The sequence below is a fragment of the Neltuma alba genome, unplaced genomic scaffold, assembly GCF_004799145.2.
Source record: "Neltuma alba isolate B1F8T4 unplaced genomic scaffold, ASM479914v2 tig00011507_pilon, whole genome shotgun sequence".
Classification (NCBI taxonomy): domain Eukaryota; kingdom Viridiplantae; phylum Streptophyta; class Magnoliopsida; order Fabales; family Fabaceae; genus Neltuma; species Neltuma alba.
Genome location: NW_021636175.1, coordinates 118679 through 137262, shown reverse-complemented (window position 1 = coordinate 137262; position 18584 = coordinate 118679). Strand labels below are relative to the sequence as shown.

At 31.1% G+C, this 18584-nt stretch overlaps 1 protein-coding gene across 1 annotated transcript; it reads right to left on the bottom strand.

Annotated features, from left to right (window-relative positions):
- Positions 1-9565: 9565 nt before the first annotated feature.
- LOC114714469 (crossover junction endonuclease EME1B) lies at positions 9566-15570 on the bottom strand. The gene is made up of 12 exons (XM_028899211.1): positions 15203-15570; positions 14351-14503; positions 14174-14265; positions 13818-13994; positions 13595-13748; positions 13112-13221; positions 12825-13000; positions 12545-12608; positions 12322-12440; positions 10774-10863; positions 10048-10162; positions 9566-9911 (listed from the first exon to the last, which is right to left on the bottom strand). The coding sequence occupies exons 1-12, from the start codon at positions 15450-15452 to the stop codon at positions 9732-9734; spliced, it is 1680 nt and encodes a 559-aa protein (XP_028755044.1). The 5' UTR covers positions 15453-15570; the 3' UTR covers positions 9566-9731.
- Between the last annotated feature and the right edge of the window lie 3014 nt (positions 15571-18584).

Genomic DNA, 18584 nt, shown 5'->3' with positions numbered 1-18584 from the left:
TAATGATAATTAGGTCATAAAAAATTTAAAAAATAATTTGTCACTAAGAACAGATGAAAATGGAATTATAGCTGCAATTTCTTTTCATAATAAAAAAAATTAAGAGTTATATTTGAAACCTAAATATTTGATTTACAATTGAGACTCCAAAATTTATAATAGTATAAGTTTTTATTTTTAATTGATCATAGGAAAAATTTTATCAAGAACTTAATTATAATTAAATTGATATTTTGGAACCCTTATATTTTAACTGTTTTTCTTTTTGGCGCATAGCATGATAGAAAGCTTTAAACCGCAGCATATTTGTCTTGCATAAAATTTTATACTACTAGAAGTTACAAGTTCAAATTCAGATAACTTATCAATAGTAAATTGTTGTAAGAACCAACAGTAGTATATTGCTCATTGAATATAATTATATAAATACTTAAACAGTACTACCTTTATCCTTAATATAAAACCTTATTTGATTTTTATTTTGGTCCTAAACATAAGACCTCAATCCACTTTGTCTCTCATATTTATGCATTTTTTCTAAGATAGTCTTTTAACAATAGTAGTTCTATCCAATACGCTTGATTAAGAAGGATATTTTAGAAAAAACAATATATGTGTATTACAAATAACTAACTTAATGTCTTTTCTTAATCTCCTCAAATTAGTTAAGTAACTCTTATAATTAAGATTGGAGGTAGTATTGTTTGTGTGAGATTCTACATATATACAGATAGATATTTTAAATATTATTTCCTAAATGATAGGAACTAACATAACCATAGTACATTAGTACTTATGAAAGATCAAACCGACAATCTTGTATTTAAGAAATAATTGAAGAAAATATTTAGTGTTATATAAGACCATTAACATAGATATATAGATATATATACACACACATTATTTTTATATCTTTTAATAAGACTAAATAATAAATTACTACTATAACTTTAACAAGTATGATTAAAAAATTCAATGCCAGTTTTCTTAATAATTAACATGCTGATCCATTAATTAAATTCAATGGACATTTTGATGTTATTATTTACTCTCATTCAGTCTGAGAAAAATGATGGTGTATCTGAAATGGAAAACTCAACTTGCCAAAGGCTTTTAATTAAATATGATTTATTATTGTCCATTTCTTTCCCTATTGAAGCCTTAAAATGTTAATATTAGGTCATTTTCTGATTTCCCTTGCCTTTTCTTATTGTCCATCTCCTCTTTATTATCGAATAGAAACTTTTATTTTTCTGAAATATATTAAGTAGTTTGAGAGAGATTTTCTGGTAATTAATAATGAATATTTTGAGGAAATAAATTAAGTTATGATGGGTCAATCAAGGAATTATTATTGTTTTGTTGGTTTTTAAACTTTAGATGTTAAAGACAAAGATTGGTAACTCTTAGGAAAACTATATGCCGTCAATAATAAATTGACTTTGCCTCTGTAAATTATTCATTTACAGTGATAGTGAATTTCCTTTTTGAAAAGGATTTTATTTGGAGCTCACCAACCCAAGGCAGGCATATAAAAATGTTTATAAAAATATTTATAAATTAACGTGAATGAGATGTTCATCTTCACATCATAATCTAAATATTTAATACTTTATCTCATACTTAATATAAAAATTAGATAATTAATTTATGGACATTAAAAAATTATTTAAATTAATATTTGTACAAAAATATGTTAATTTTATTAAAATACCCTCTTTAATAATCCATATTAAAATTTGATGAAAACTCATTTAATATATGCAAGCAAATAGGAAAAGTTTGGAGAAAAAAATTATAAATATAAGAGATAAGAATATTGATATCTTATATTTAAAACAAAAACAAAGTCCCAAATTAATTTTTATATTTATAACCGGAATGATTAATTTTTTTCAAAATAAAATAACTAGGTCAAGTTTTTTATATTTATTTTATCAAATTTTTTAATAACGCATGGCCATGTGTCATTTTTTTCCATGTCAATTTATAATTAAAAAATAATATCTCAAAAACAAAACATACGACTATGTTGAATAATGAATATTAAAATTTTGATGTAAGTATTATCTACATTTTAGGTCAAATCTAATCACCATGTTTTTAACTGTTACACTGTTTAAAGTGATAACACATTGAGCTGTCAAAACACCCAAATAATTTTAACGATTCATTTAATTGTCAAATATCCATCTTATCCACAAAATTTATTTAATTATCCCCGCACTAAATGAGATGTAATACAAAAAAAAAAAAAAGGTATGAGTATTAGGCATCACAGAGAATGAATCTCATATTTACTAATACAAGTGAATTAACACTAGTTGACAAGAACAAAAATCTACATATTTAACATTATATAATCACAGTACTTATTTCTAATTAAATTAAGATAAATGGATTTATTAGGCATTATTTTGTTCCATGACTAACTCTTATTATTAAATAACAAGACTATTATTAGACAAATGATACTAAAGCCACTTGCTTGAACTTTTAATTTAGTTTGACTGGAAGAAAATATATTCAATGTATAAGGTTTTTTTTTATGAAAAAAATATTAAATGTATAAGTTTAAACAGCGAAGTTTTCATATAATAATTGAATTTATTGGCAATCCTTTCATTTTTCTTTTCATATTTATGTTCTCTCCTATTTTGACCTTTTCATGTGATTAACGTAATTATAGCCATATGTCACCGCTATAAGTTAACGAAATTACTAAATAATATAGGCAGATAAATAATTATGATATCGAAATGTGCAGATTTTCTTGCAGTCCATATTTCCAATAAAGGAAAAAAAAATCCTTCGAAAAGTTGAAGGGAAAAAAACATAAATTAACAAAAATTTGCGATATTACATTTAAAAGCAGAACGAACCCTTCTGATTATTTTTATGAGAAGGACTACAACTTAGAAGCAGAAAATAAACCCTCCTGATTATTTTTATGAGACTACAACTTAGAAGTAGCTCTAATCTTTAGAAGCATTATGATTTAAGATCTTTTAATATAACTTTAATTAGTTTAAATAGTATTTCTCCAAATTCTAAAGGGCATCAAAGCCCCATTATAACAAAACTGAAAATGTATGGTCATCTTGGTGGTTTTTTTTTTTGCACTATAAATTTTGCACCTATTTTTTTAATAGAAAATTTGAACTTACATTATACTACCTCCGGTCCTAATTATAAGAGCTAGTCGAGTAATTTGAGGAGATTAAGAAAATAAGTTAAGTTAGTTTTTGTAATAAATAGGTGTTGTCTTTTCTAAAATATCCCTATTAATTAAGTGTATTGGCTATATCTATTATTATTAGAAGAACTATTTTAGAAAAATAAGTATAAATATGAGAGACAAGTGGATTGAGATCTTATATTGAGGATCAAAATAAAAATCAAACAAGATCTTATATTAAGGATCGGAGGTAGTATCATTAATCATTATTATTTCCTTCTAGTAAAAACTGTAACTCATTTTTTTTTTGGCCGAAGTAAAAAAGCCACTCATTATATAATTTTTTTGGCTAAAGTATATATTTGGTTTTTTAACTTTGTACAAGGTTTTAATTTGGTCATTTAACTTTAAAAAGCATACATTTAATCTTTTAACCTTAAAATCATTAGGCTTCAATAATAATTTTTTGTAATAATCATGAATTTTTTGAAAATTAAATTTAATATGTTAATATTTGAGAATATTTTATTAACATCTAAGATTTTAATGTCATTATTTGTTAAAAAATTTTTAGGGTTAAATGACTAAAAGTATACTTTTTAAAGCTAAGGGACCAAATTGAAATATTGTACAAAGTTAAAGAACCAAATGTATATTTTAGCTTTTTTTTCCTTAATCACTCATTATATAATTAATCAGTCAATATCATACCTAAATTATTTTAATCCGACGTTATTGACAACGACTAAATTTATTGCATCCGCTAATCTCGTTGATGTCATTGATTTGTTCTCCTTTTGGTCCATTTCCTAAATTCATTCCGGTCAAAAAGGAAAATATTTCCTAAACTCATTAATATTCCTATCTCAAAATCATTAGGGGCATTATTGTACTTCAAAAAAAATTATTGTAGTTCAAAAACATGAAATATGGTCTGGCCTGAAGTAAAAAAAGAATATTTGGCCAAAAAAAAAAACAAAAGAAACAATCAAATATAAGATAATATAAAATCTATCACATTCAATTCACAAGCAAAGGGCAACATGTCTTTCTTATGATTTAATAAAATATTTATTTTTTTTATAACGACATTTCTTGCTACAATCCATTAAGATCTATTCGGTTTTATTTTTATTCGTCCAATTCTCTGTATAGGTCGTTGGCCAAAAAATCTGTATATATAGAAAGAAGAGTAAAGTTTTCAAGAAATTCTAAAATGGCCATCTTTCCCATGCATCACATGAAAAAATGTATTCTTCTGGTTCTTAATATAAGACTTATTTAACTAATTTGATTAGATTAAAAAAGTTAGGTAAGTTGGTTAATTATAAAAAATATCACATATTTTTCCTAAAACACTATAATCATCTTTTTTAATATCCTTCTTCCTTCTTTTACTTGATTATAGTTGAGGGAATATCTATAAGGATAATTTAGAAAAAATTGATAAATATGAGAAATAAGTCTTATATTTAGGACTAAAATTAACTCAATAATTAGATCTTATATTAAGAAATGGAGAAATACTATTTTTGAAAATTTTTCTCTTAATATTTTTTCCCATAATTTTCACCCCATCCAAGCACAAGGTTAAACTTCATAATATAAGGTATTGTACTTATGATTGGCTGGCCAGAAAAGGTTTTGCTTTGTGCTTTTGATTGAAACTTCAAATTGGTATGCATATCATTAATTAACCTTTCCCTCAAATATACGTATGCTTGCTTTAAGGCACATGGAAGTAACCTAATTGTAGGGATATAGCGAAAGAAAAGTATATATATTTCTCGTCTTGAAGCAAACGGTACATGTGAATGCTTAGCTTTGGATCTTTTGTGTGTGTGTGTGTGTGTGTTTCTTTTCTCTTTTTTAAATTACAATGGCTTTAAACATGCCATGTTATGGGTGCAGATCATTAATTAATTGCTGGGCTAGATCATTAATCTTCAAGCTTTTACTAGTACCCAAAAAAAAAGAAGCATTTTTATTACTGGATTTTTACACCGATTGTTGTGGGGATAATGTTAATTAATTAACAATTAACAATATCAACAAAGATGATTATGAATTATGATCATCCAAGCTATTGGGGCTCCTTTTTTTTTTTTTTTTAATATTATCATCCACTATCTAGTGTTTTCTTATAATTAGCTAATTTACCTAACTCTCTTAATCTAATCAAATTAGTTAAATAGATCTTATATTAAAGACCGGAGGAGTATATGAACAATTAACTAATTCAATACGGTGATTGTAATTTCACCTCTCAACAGAGATGTCTTTCCTAGGAAATGAACTCGAGATCTAGGAAAATTTTAGTATCTTTGCTTTAGATGGCATTAATTTTGTACTACCTCCGGTCCTAATTATAAGAGTTGATTAACTAATTTGAAGAGATTAAAGAAATAAGTTAAGTTAGTTATTTATAATAAATAGATGTTGTCTTTTCTAAAATATCTTTACTAATCATGTTTATTGACTAGAACTATCATTATTAGAGGGACTACCTTGAGAAAAAAAGTATGAATATGAGAGACAAAGTGCATTGGGGTCTTATAATTAGGATTAAAATAAAAATCAAACGAATTCTTATATTAAGGATCAGAGGTAGTATTGTAGCCCGGGATTCACGAAATATTTTTGAAATTATAGTCACAGAGATTTGCAACAATCTGGAAAAAAAAATTGTCCGCCTTATTTTACAGAATAACCATATATAGAAACCAATTTGAAATTCTTAATTAGAGTCAAGATCTTTAATGAGTTTCCACGTGTTATATTTCTGCTTCAGACAAGCAGCATGAGTAAAGGCATTATTGAATATTCGAGACATGAAAGTCCCCCCACCTACCGCGTACAAAGATGTAGGTTTCTTTAGTTTTCTCATCTCATGGTCAAAATAAAAGAAAGTCATAATTTATTCCATATCAAAATACACCTGTGTTTTAATGAAAATTTTTGAGACAAATTTATATTTTAATTTTTTTTTCATCTTTTCAAAATCGACCCCTAATGAAATGCATTAATGATGCAAAATTTCTAAAGCTTTATAAAATTTAAAAAACAATGTAAAAAGAGAAAACATTGTGGGATACTTCATAGGGGAAAAATAAAGGAAAGTTAGTGCAAGGAACTTCGATCGCTTAAGCACATGGTTTTGAACTGGGTTAATACAAATTTCGGTTCTTTTTATTTATTTTTATTTTTATTTTGATCTCTTAAGTTTTAAATTATAAGTTTTAGTCTCTTAAATTTTTTTATTTATTTATAATACTATTCTCTATAATCTACTAAAAACTTAGGCTATTTTGCTTATTAATGAACTAAAACTTATGATTTGAAATTTGAGAGACTAAAATTAAAATGAGGACAAAGTTAAATGACTAAAAATTATATTAATCTTTTTAAGTTCGAGTTCTTATGAACGTAAAAAAGATTTTTGTGACAATTATTCTAATTAAACTTGACAATATTTAAATCTAACCTAATTAAATAATCATATAATATTAAAAATGAGAGTATTTCGCAATCTTGTATGTAAGCAAACTTCTATGATTAAAAAAAATCGAAGGATCTGACTTCGGGCCAGAGCCTACTTTTACATGCTTTTGTAACTTATGCGGAATGGGGGACGAGCCTAACGCCCTAACTTGATACCGAATTAGCGACAATCACGCGCTTCCTGTGGATCCCACACAAATCATCATGCGATTAGTTATTTGCCTGCCGCCATCTTTTCCCTCACACGTTCGAACTTTCGAGTTTCAACGTTCAATTTTCCCACTCGGCGACCTCTTCTTCTCTTTCTCACGCCGTCTCAGCCTTCTTTTTTCAATCAATCCTCTGCTTCTAGAAGATCCGACCAGCCAACTTCAAGTTTATGCATCGCGTTTCGCCTCGTCGCTTCTTCTGGTAAATTTGATTTGGTTTTCGCCAGTAGATTATCATTGATCAGTAACTTTGTTGAAACCGCTTGATTTAATTTACGAGAACCAATCTCGCATTATACTTGCTTCAGTTAATCGCATTCCCTCGCCCTTTCTGTTGCTTGCTTCAAAATTCAAATCCTGTCCTCTGATTTTCTCAGTTCTCGGGTTTCATACTGTTGGTAATCTGATTGATATAATCAGATATGGGTTTTGGATTGCAGAGGAGCTGTTTTTGTTGGACTTGTTTGGTTATGATTGCAATTTTGAAATCCTTTTGACTCAAAAGGAAATCATGATTGGGCATGTGATATCTACAGTCTGTCTGTGCAACTGGCTTTTGATAACTGGAAAAATAAAGTGACAGTGCTACATTTGATTTCACTGTATAATGATCGGTATTTCAGGAACTCTATGGATCTGCGTTTCTCAGGGATTAATCATGTCATTTAGTTAATGTTTTTTATATCCACTAAGACCTCCGATATGTTCAGTTATTCAAGTCAACTTCGAAAGGTAGAGGATTTCTTCGAATTTTGTGAATACGTCTTGTAGAATATGTCTCCTCACGGGCGTTTTATGACGTAATTGAGTGATCTTTTTGGTGGTATTTTTATAACTTACTTTCTCGCTTACTTTATAAATAACAACTACCATGTCTTTCTCATCTCTAAATACAAAGGACATTTATAAGTTATTTTAAATTTTTATAACAAAATTTCTATTTTATCCTATTAATTACCTATTTTAATATTTAATATTTTATTTTTTAAACTATCGTTTCTTTCCATCCACGTTCTCTTTTTTTCATAATTTTTTTATTATAATAATTTTTTATTATCTTTCTTATACTCTCCTCCCCATAAATAAGTATATTTTGGAAAAAAAAAAAAACTTCTAATTTTTATTTATTTATTATCTTTCGTTAACTTTTTGAGGTACATGATAAAGTTCAAAGTGATTGGTTTACTATGCAGCACAATTCCAGCATATGGATTTGAATTCTCTGGAATCGAAAGTATGTAAAATGGGGTATGTATTAAGTCAAGAAAGGAAAAACAAATTAAAGGGAAAACGAGAAATTTAAATAAACTTGACAAAATCAGGTAAACTTTATCTGACTTCATGGACTCTCAACTAAGGATCTGCTTCGCCTGCACATTCCATCACCAATCTGTTTCACTACATGGTTCATTCTGACTAGGATGATGAATCAAGGACAAGCATCACTGCTTTTATTTGATGGTCTGACCAATTATAAGAATTAGAATTTAGAAGCCTCTTGTGAACTTGTCTGAAGGCTCCTTATGGGGCAAGGTCGGTAATTTTAGGTCAAAATCAAATGGCGGTAATTCAGGCATGCAGCCAAGTCAAAATAGTACCTGATATATGTCTGATGCTTTTATTTATTGATCAAATTAGTCGTCCTCAGGTTTCAAACTAAAACCGGATGCTGAAGAAACATGCCGTGCGTTTCCTCTGCAAAATTCTCTTTCCCCTGGAAAAGATGAACAGAATGTGAGTTGAAAGTTGAGAGGCTTGCAGTGTGAATGTTTCTTCCAAATCATTTAAGCAGCCAAATGCAGACCACGCTTCGTCTGTCGGATTCCACAGCTACTGTTAGAAAGTTACATGGCAGTTTCATGAGTGGCTCGTATCTGCTATGCAAAAGCCGAATTATACTGTGAATCCTCAAAATATGGTAGTTTCATCGTCGGTAAGCTCCTTCCCCCCCCCTTTCTTTGGGGTTAATACCTCCTCAAATTTGATCAGCCAATAAGAAAAATACTCTCCGGTCCTAATTATAAGACCCAATTGACTTATTTGAGGAGATTAAGGAAGTAAGTTAAGTTGGTTATTTATAATAATAAGTGTTGTCATTCCTAAAATATCCTTGCTAATTAAGTATATTGGCTAAAACTATCATTATTAGAAGGATTATCTTGGAAAAAATGCATAAATATAAGAGACAAAATGAATTGGGGTCTTATAATTAGGACCAAATAAAAAGTCAAATGGGATCTTATAATAAGAATCGGAGGAGTATTTCTTTTGTGTGTATTCATATATTCAAATAAAATATAGCAAGAGTATGATTATTATGTGTAAAATTTATATTTTATTTATTACTTATTATTTTTCATTAACCCAAAATATACATTCACACTTTTTGAATGTAAATGATTTGAACCGCTCAAAATTATTATTTCCTTGATTTTATTTATAAAGCAATTCTAATATATTTTACTGAAATCAAGAAAAACCTTAAATCTCATTAAATTTTTCTTAAAATTTTATAACATGTTCCTGTGAATAATAAATAAAGAATGTAATTGTATATTTATATGAAAAATATAATAATATAACTCGTAAATAGAACTAAAAAATATACTCTCTTCTCGCCTTATAAATATAATCAGACGAGTTGGAAATTATGCTGCAATTAATTTGGAAATTCATCGCCCCTAAGATGCCTGATTTTCTCTCCCTTTTTCTTCCAAATATTCTGCTACAATATTTTGGTAGGTAGATATGATGCAACTTGGAAATGATATAATACATTCCAACGGTCCAAAATTCAAAAACAGTTTGTCAAAAAGCGATTTACGTACAACAATGAGAAGCCGTCAGGATGATTGACGTCCGAAGAAGTCAGCGCCATCCTCGACATCGTCTGTTCTAATGCTTCCCCTTTGTGCCATTAGAATCCTGTATACTCTCTTTGAACAAATTTCACCTAGCCTTCTGTCACCACCAATTAAGCCTTCTGTTTTCAGGTCTTTAAGCAGAAATTCCTTTTCATGCTCCTGCCCATGCCATTACATATATATATGTATTAAAAAAAAAACAGTTTATTTAATATGCAAGTTCTATCATGAAACAAAGGTCAATATAAATCAGGAAGATCAAATCATCAAAGCGAACAGAGGCAGCAACACATACGGATTTATTTGGATCCATATAAACACTCAACAGAGACTTCATGGTCGGGTATTTCTTCGAAATGGCAATAGCAAATCGTGGCTGAACCTTAGGGATGGCAACCAAAGCTTTTAGCCTGGTCATAGAGAAGCCAGTATGATGAAGACAGATATGACATATAGCAGAATGAAATAAGATTAGTGCCCAGGTAATTGTCTAAATTTTAACACAGCAAATTGTTTGTGATTATAAACACAAATTATAATATTGTTGGTTTTGTAAATTCCTACCTGACCTCCACGCCAGCAAAGTATGACTTACTTATGTTAAAATTAACTGATGTCATCATGCAACAAATTCAACAGATAATTGATTTTATGTAACAAAAATAACATGAATTTGTCATTAGATAAAAGAAGGCACATCTCCCTGATAAATGTAAAAACAAGAAAAATGAAGAAAAACTGGCAATTTCCCCCTCAACACATGCAAGTAGCATCAAAGTAGGGATTCTTTGTCTCGGTGGCACATCAGTCGGTCTGATGGCAAAACACGAGGATGTAATCAATACAAATAATAGCTTCCCAGTTACATTTCAGTGAACAAGCTACATTGGCTAAGACTAGTTGGCAACTAAGAAGAATTGGTATCTAAGTAAGATCATGATCAATTTTCAAATGTTCAATAGGAAAATTAAAAAGACAAAAGAGAACGGAAAAAAAAAACTAGGGATTATTTCATACTCACCACACATTTTTCTTGATTAAATTGCGGTCAAGAGTGTCCTTTGGGATAAGAGACCCATTTGCATTTACAGACAATCGAGTCAACTTCTTTCTGCAGTTTAAATGCATGAACAGCTGAAGACTCAAATAAAATAAACAATAAAAGGAACAGCTGATCTAAAACATATTCATGGCGTTAAAACTATGCATGAAATTGAAGGATAGTGGTGAATAAAAGGGGAAAGAAGAGGTGGGGGGAGATGTGAATATTACTCTGAATTATTCCTTAAGCATACTAGCTGATTACAGTTAACCACATTATATAGGTTCTGACATCCCACACAGTTACTAACGGCTATTATTGTCCCACCTAACTACTACTAAAAAATATAACTACCATATCTTCTAATAATTACAATTTACATATCAAAATGTTTCATTCGATTTGACAACAAAGCTTGGTACAAGTCTTAGAAAATCTTTACCTACAGTCACACCAGAAAGCAGCTAAATCCTCTCCACCCGTCTACAACAGTTATATGAAAAAGTAGATAAGAGTAAACTGTTTTACAGCATAAATGAAATGTACCTAACAAATTTAAAAGGTAGTTTTATCATACTGTTATAAGACTGGCATTACTATGTGGTAGTGAATGCTAAGCATTAAAGAGTTGATAGGGAAAAAAAATTGGGATAGCAGGTGTTGAAATGGATGTACGGTTGTATAGGAAAAGATAAGATTTATGATGACCTTATATTAGGAAGAGTTTAGAGTTGGCATGGCTCTATCAAGGAAAAGTTGCTGGTAACTCATTTAAGGTGCTTTGACATGTACAAAGAAGGCCAAAGAATGTGCCAATGAGGAGGGTTGAACATATGGTCTTTAATCCTATGAAGAGAAGCAGAGGGAGACTAAGAACACTCGATATCAAACGGGACCTTTTGGTGAATGCTGTTGATAATACACATTGACATAGTGTGTCTATATAGCTAAACCCACTTAATGGGATAAGAATTGTTGTCGTTATATAGTATAAGTGAACTATAACTTTCCGTTTCAAAACACATTTGTGTACCTTAAATATAAAGGAAAGGTCCATACAACTCCAGCAAAACTTGAGATATCTATGTAATTTACTCTTTAATTAAATATGCTCTATAAGTCGTATATAATTCCTACGGTTGTCATTCTTATAATCATTTAAAAACAAAACTTTGCGTTGTTCAGTAATTTATAAGTGGTAAGTAATCGCTCATTAGCCACTCAATTGACTCAACCCCAGAGCATTATTCACTTTACTAGATTAGTCATCAGAGATAATAGTGTTAAAAGAGGTCACAAGAAACACAAATAATGACAGCTTCAATAATCATTAAAGAGATTAATCAAATGTACATGCTTTATTTTTTCCTTTTTTTCCCGGGAGAGGGGGAATCCTGAGGATTAATTTCGAATTAAATAGAGATGTTCTCATGCATGCTATCTTCTAGTTTTCCATAAAAAATGTGCATTTTCTTGGAAGCATTGACAAAGTTCAAAATAAATACCAAAAGCAAAAGCTTCAAGTACCTAAACTGGCAAGATGCCAGGCTGCATGTCAATCCAACGACATGTTCAGCCAGTTCAGCTTCATCTACACACTGTCTAGAATGTACTTTAGTGAAATGAGTTGTTAACTTTGCCAGCACCTACAATACAATTCACAATATAAAATAAAGCCGTTTTTCAACACAGACTAAAAGATTATAAAGAGACACATTCCTGATAATGTTAAATATGTAAGTTATTTAACCTCCTCAACAGGTGGACGCTTCCAACAACTATTATGTTCTCGGTTCTTGTACTTTTCCTGTTCCCTAATATATCATAAAATCACTGTCTTGGCTGAAAAAAATAACAATGAAAAAAACAAAAAGATAGATAACCAATACTACCCATAAATCAGTAGGATAGCTAGAAAAAATTAACACAAGATAACCCAATTGACAAAGCCACAAACGCCTGATCAAATTTGAGCATATACTCATGCGACTAATACTAAATTGCTAGGGAAGTCTTCAGATCTTACATACCTTTTATTAATGTAAGCCATTAGCCTGTTGGTAAGGTAACAAACTGTATAAGTCGGATAAAGACTTTGAACGCTAGAAAGATGATCCAAAAGAGATTCATTGGTGATTAGGTCGCAAAATTTGTCTGACTCATGAATAAGTAAGACATAAGGAATCTTCACACTTTCAGTGAAAAGCTGCAATTAATAAATGAAAATAGCCATAAATGTAAAATACTTGCAGAAATGGTCAAGTCAGATAGTGCATAAGTGCCCGCTGCACACAAACGAACCACAAGCAATTCTCACCTGTGAAATATGCTCGGGAACTTTCATAGACCACAAAATTGACCTCTCAATTGGATTTGAAGTTATATGGTATGTAAGCCCTTTCTCAGCAAACCTAGTAAGTAAATGCCCTGAAGAGAATAGGGGTGTCTTCTAAGAGAACAACCATATGAAAGAAACAACGTGAAAAACTAGCACTTAGTTTTCAATAAAGTCAGAGTAGGGTCTATTAGACTTTGGAGGTATACGTTAGGCTTGTCTTTTTATCAAATAGCTTAAGCCATTCCACAGGACTTGCCTTTAAGTTTGAATGTCTTTAATTCATTCCCCAGTTAGTCAATTTGTCACTTTTAATGTATTCTAATGTGGTAACTCTTGACACAGGTGTCTAGTGCTATTTGGAGGTGCTGTGTTACTTTTATTAGGGCGTTCACCATATACTAGACACAGACTCGACTCCTTTTCTGAATTCTCCATGATTTGTAAAAAGGATGAAGGGCATACCTCCAATTGAACCTGACTCAACTACTTTAGCGTCAATTTCAGCCACAATAGACTTGAGTGCAAACTTCCCCTTTTCCCATTTTTGCTTTTCTTTCTCATTTTTTTTCAACTCTGCTGCTTCAGCCTTTAGAGCTGCTTTTCTCAACTTCTCTTGCTGTACAATGATTCCTGTTATGCACTTGAATGATATGAACAATGACTAATACTATAGGCTCAAACGTACCTCTTTCTTTAGTTTCTTCTCCTCCATTAGACGAGCTCTTTCTTCTCTTGTTATCTTTGTTTGCCCCACTGGCTTGCTTGCGTTCTTTTCAGAAATTTTGCATCTTTTCACTTTTTTAATGTTCTCTTCCTGCTCCATGTCCACGCTAATGTTTTCCTTACCAGGATGGTCATTTACCTGATAACACATCATGAGATAATCCCCTATGCATAAGATTGAACACATGAAACTCAAAACCTTAGGCAAGCCCCCATTTCATGTTAATAACAGAAACAGAATATGCATAAAGAATAAGATTATATGATATATATATTCATTCCCTAAGAAAACCGTTGATGGAGACAAAAAGTAATTACCAGATTACTATCCCTTGGTGAAGAGGTTGGGTTAAGAGGGTTGTCCCCAGACGTTTTGGTTAAAGTAGCACTGGTAGATGATGCATGTATCTCTGCAATTTTTTTGATTACATAAACAAAATAAACAAACCATTTCATATGATGAGGAGAAGGTTCAAGTAGTCCAAAAGCATATACCAGGAGAACTTCTGGGACCAAAAAACTCTGAAGTCCATCTTGAATCTCCTGATAAATCCAAAGACGAATCCCTGGTTTTGATCTCATTCCCTTTGTCCGTTCCAGAATTTTCCAACTCATTGTCAGATTCCAAACATATCAACTTGCTAATTCCTGGATAATAAACAGACACAAACGTACCATCAACAAGATTTCTTGAAGGGGAGTAAACTCAAAGTCAAAATGAATTCATATTCATATTTATAAAACAACGGAAATTATAAGAATCAAACTAAACTGAAAAGAAACAATATTCTCACCGTACTATATTCCATTATAGAACTGAGACCAAATAGAAGCCAGAACGTACTTAAATGCCTAATTATTGAAACAAACTAGTGCATGCAGCCCTATATTTAAGTTTACAACAATAACTGAAAATGGGTACAAATTCTGAGCATGCTGATAATTTGCACGTAAAGATAGAGGTAGCCTGGGGAAAAAAGCAACGAAAGGAAAGCATTATATGCCCTTCCCAAGAGCAAAGCAAAGAAAACGAAGTTCAATGTCCCTTCGAAGTGCACTGAATTAGATGCAATAAAAAGGAAAAAGAAGTGCACTGAATCATAGTCCACCAATAGCTCAGATAAAAAAAAAAAAAAATCAACAAGAATCGCAAGTAGACCAAATTCAGCAAACAGACATCATACTTAAAGCATTCATATATTTTGTATGAGCACTCTGAATTTGCTTCATTAACACCGAAACAAGGGGAATTACACAAAATGTCCAAAATACAGACAGAGATATATAGATTACTCAAGCATCATATTATTACCAAAGAAGGACAAAACGGAAAACAAATAAACTGACCTGTGATGTCAGGTTCGGAAGTTGAAGCCCTATGGCGGGGATCGGAATCACATGAAGCTCTTGTGCATTTGACAATTGAGATCGGAATTGGAAGGAGCGGAGAAGGGAGTCTCGGGAACGAAAGAAGGTGTGGACGACGAACCAGGCTTCTGTGGGGTCGGATCATCGTCGAGGATGAGAATGGTCCGATTTGGATCGGAATCAGCACGGCGTTTCTTGGAATGGCTTGTGAAAGGTGTTGAGAGGTCATAGTGGTCTTCTCCGTCGGACAGAATGATCGGCTCAGACATTCTGTTGTCGCCTGAAGTCGCAGTGTAGGTCTTCTCTTTCGAATAATGCCAATGCGCGGGACCGTCGCCCGGAAAACTTGTTTGGATGCGCAGATAAGATGTCCCGATTGAGAGTTATCTGCAGTTTGTTTGTTTGTTACTTTGTTTTTTAAGCTAATACTCTTTCTAAGTGAATTTTGATTCCTAAAATTTAGTTCTAGATTTGTTTATCACTAAACCCAAATTTTTAGTTTAGTTTCAAACTTTTTGGTAAAAAAAAAAAAGTTTCAAATTCCAAAAACTAAAAATATGATTTCAGAAATAAATTTTTTTTGATAAATAAAAAATGGTATATCAAATTTGAGATTCCAAATTCAAACAAAATCAAATTCTAAAAAACCAATAGGAATTGGTTCAAGTGGTAAGCGGTTTGGTACCGTTTAAACGAGATCTCGAGTTTGAGCCTCAGCGTATGCAAAAATCCCCGTTGGGAGACTCATCCATCACAGCCAGATGCACGACGGGGTCGGATCCAGATATAGTCGGAGTAAAGCTTCGATAAACTGGGTAGGCAAAAAAAAAAAAATCAAATTCTAAAGAGTTATCTACCATGGTTTTCAGCATCCGGATCGATTCAAGCTCTCTTTTTTTTTGGGGATACACGATCGATTCAAGTTTAGGGCAATGGCGATGGCCGGGGAAAAAAAAATTGGGCATTGGCCCAAAACTGTCATTGGGCTTATAGTAAATTTATAGGCCCATGGGCCCACAAAATTTCCGGGCCCAGAGCACTGCCAAACTAAAGCACACGGGGGATTTCGCTTTTTTTTTTTTTTTTTGTGATATCAAGTAATGACCATGTCACTATATATCAAAACCTTTAGATATTTCTACCATTGCTGAGTCATACTCTAATATACAATGCATTTCACATGATGGCTAAGTCCACTGGTCCGTCGCATAGGTTGCATCAAGCCCATCTGGTTCTCTTTGACATGTCAAACATTGAGTTCATCCGTCATCTTATTTTCCTGGTAAACTTCCCATCAAGATTTTCTTAGACCCCGTTTGATACGAAATGTTGAGAATGAAAAGTAAAAATTGATCGAGATTGACAAAACCTATTAAAAATATTTAGTATGAGGACTGACTTGTTCTTAAGATTCAGCGAACTCATGTAATTGAGATTGGGAAATACTAACTTTTACATGATGTTTGCTGCCAAACAGACTCTTATTCACAACATCTCATATTAAATATTTTTTAATGAGTTTTTTTAATCTCAATCATAATTTTTACTTCTTATTCATAATGCTTCATACTAAACAGGCCTTATTCGCTCTAGAATAATGGCACCCTAGAAGAGTTTATTTTTCTATATTTGCTGCCAAAGAAAATCTCCATTCGAATAGTATTTACTTTAAAAAAAATAAAATCACATCATTCATACGTAATAAATATCAATCATACAAGTCGTAGTTATCATACAAAACATAGGTTCATAATCTAATACTCATTTGGTCTTTAATATAAGATATATTTAACTAATTTGATTAAATTAAAAAAGTTAGGTAATTTTTTTTTTTTAATATACAAGGGAAATCAAAAGCAACAAAAACTATCCTATTCCATCAAGGTCTAGGAAGTTGCAAACACTGTCGGAGCCCACGATAAGGAAACCCGGGTTATCATTCAAGGCTCTCTTTGCTAGTGCGTCTGCCATGAGGTTGTCATCTCTAGCGATAAGCTGGCAGTTAAACTTCCAACTTCGTGTGATCATCCCTTTTATCTCCTCGATGAGAGACCAGTCCTCATGCAGCTTCGGGATAGTGTTCTTCAGCAGTTGGAAAACATTATATGAGTCTGTCTTTAGTATCATGTCTTTGAAGCCGCAATCCCATGCCCATTTCATACTAAGAAGACAACCCCATAGTTCCGTAGTTAGGTAAATTAGTTAGTTATAAGAAATATAACATTTTTTCTTAAAACATCATAATTATCTTTTTTAATATTCTCTCTCTTCTACTTGATTATAATTGAGAGAGTATTCACGAAAATAACTTAAAAAAACTGATAAATATAAAAAATAGGTTTTATATCTAAGATCAAAATTAATTTAATAACTAGATCTTACCGGAGAAGTAATATTTTTAGAAAAATGCCTTATCCAGCAGGAGAGTAGCAGTTTTCTGCTGCGTTACTTGATCGTTGACACGCTAGACTGGTAAGAGGTTCGTCAGTTCATTACCATGCCCAAAACAAAACTCCTTAGGGCCATCAAAGTTATTCAGCCAACTCGATACTCAAATTTGACCCAATCCATGCTGTGTACAAGAATTAAGAAATATAAGCGAAAACCTACAAAAAGACAGTGAACTAAGCTTCAAACCACTGTTATGGATAGGTGATCACAAACAGTGTTTCAGTACCTCAAACAACATTATTTTTAATAAAAGAAAAGGATACTTTACCTAAAAAAAACTGTTTCAAAAAAATTTCTGTCTTTTCTAATATGTCTTTATTAAACGTAGTTTTTCCTTGATTGACAAAGATGACGCTATAATTAAGAAAGCAGTAATTAAGATTGAATTAAACTAAAAAAATGTCAACAAATAAAAAATTATACTCTTTTTTTTTATCATCACGTACACACCTATTATATTATGAGAATTTAAACTCATAACCACGTGGTTTTAAAAAAATTTAAAGGATTTCTTCTTAATATAATACTACCTCTAATTTCTAATATAAGAATTGGTAAGGGGTTGAATTTTATTTTAAATACTACCTCCGGTCTTAATTATAATTAGGACCAGAAGTAGTATTAGGGTCTGTTTGATACGAGGAAAAATGAAAGGAAGGAAGGGAAGGAAAAATTTTAATAAACTTGATTTAACAAATTAAAAAAGTGGAGTTAAAAACTTTTAATTAATTTTTATTACTCTTTTATATGATTTCTTCTCTTAATTAAAATTTCAAAAGCCCACTTCTCCAATTTTTTTAAAATAAAAATCATTAAAATTTGTCTTTCTCTTACCTCACTTCTATTTCCCTCATAGCAAACAGTATCTTAGACCGCAATTCATTTTGTTTTTATGTTTATCCAATCTAAC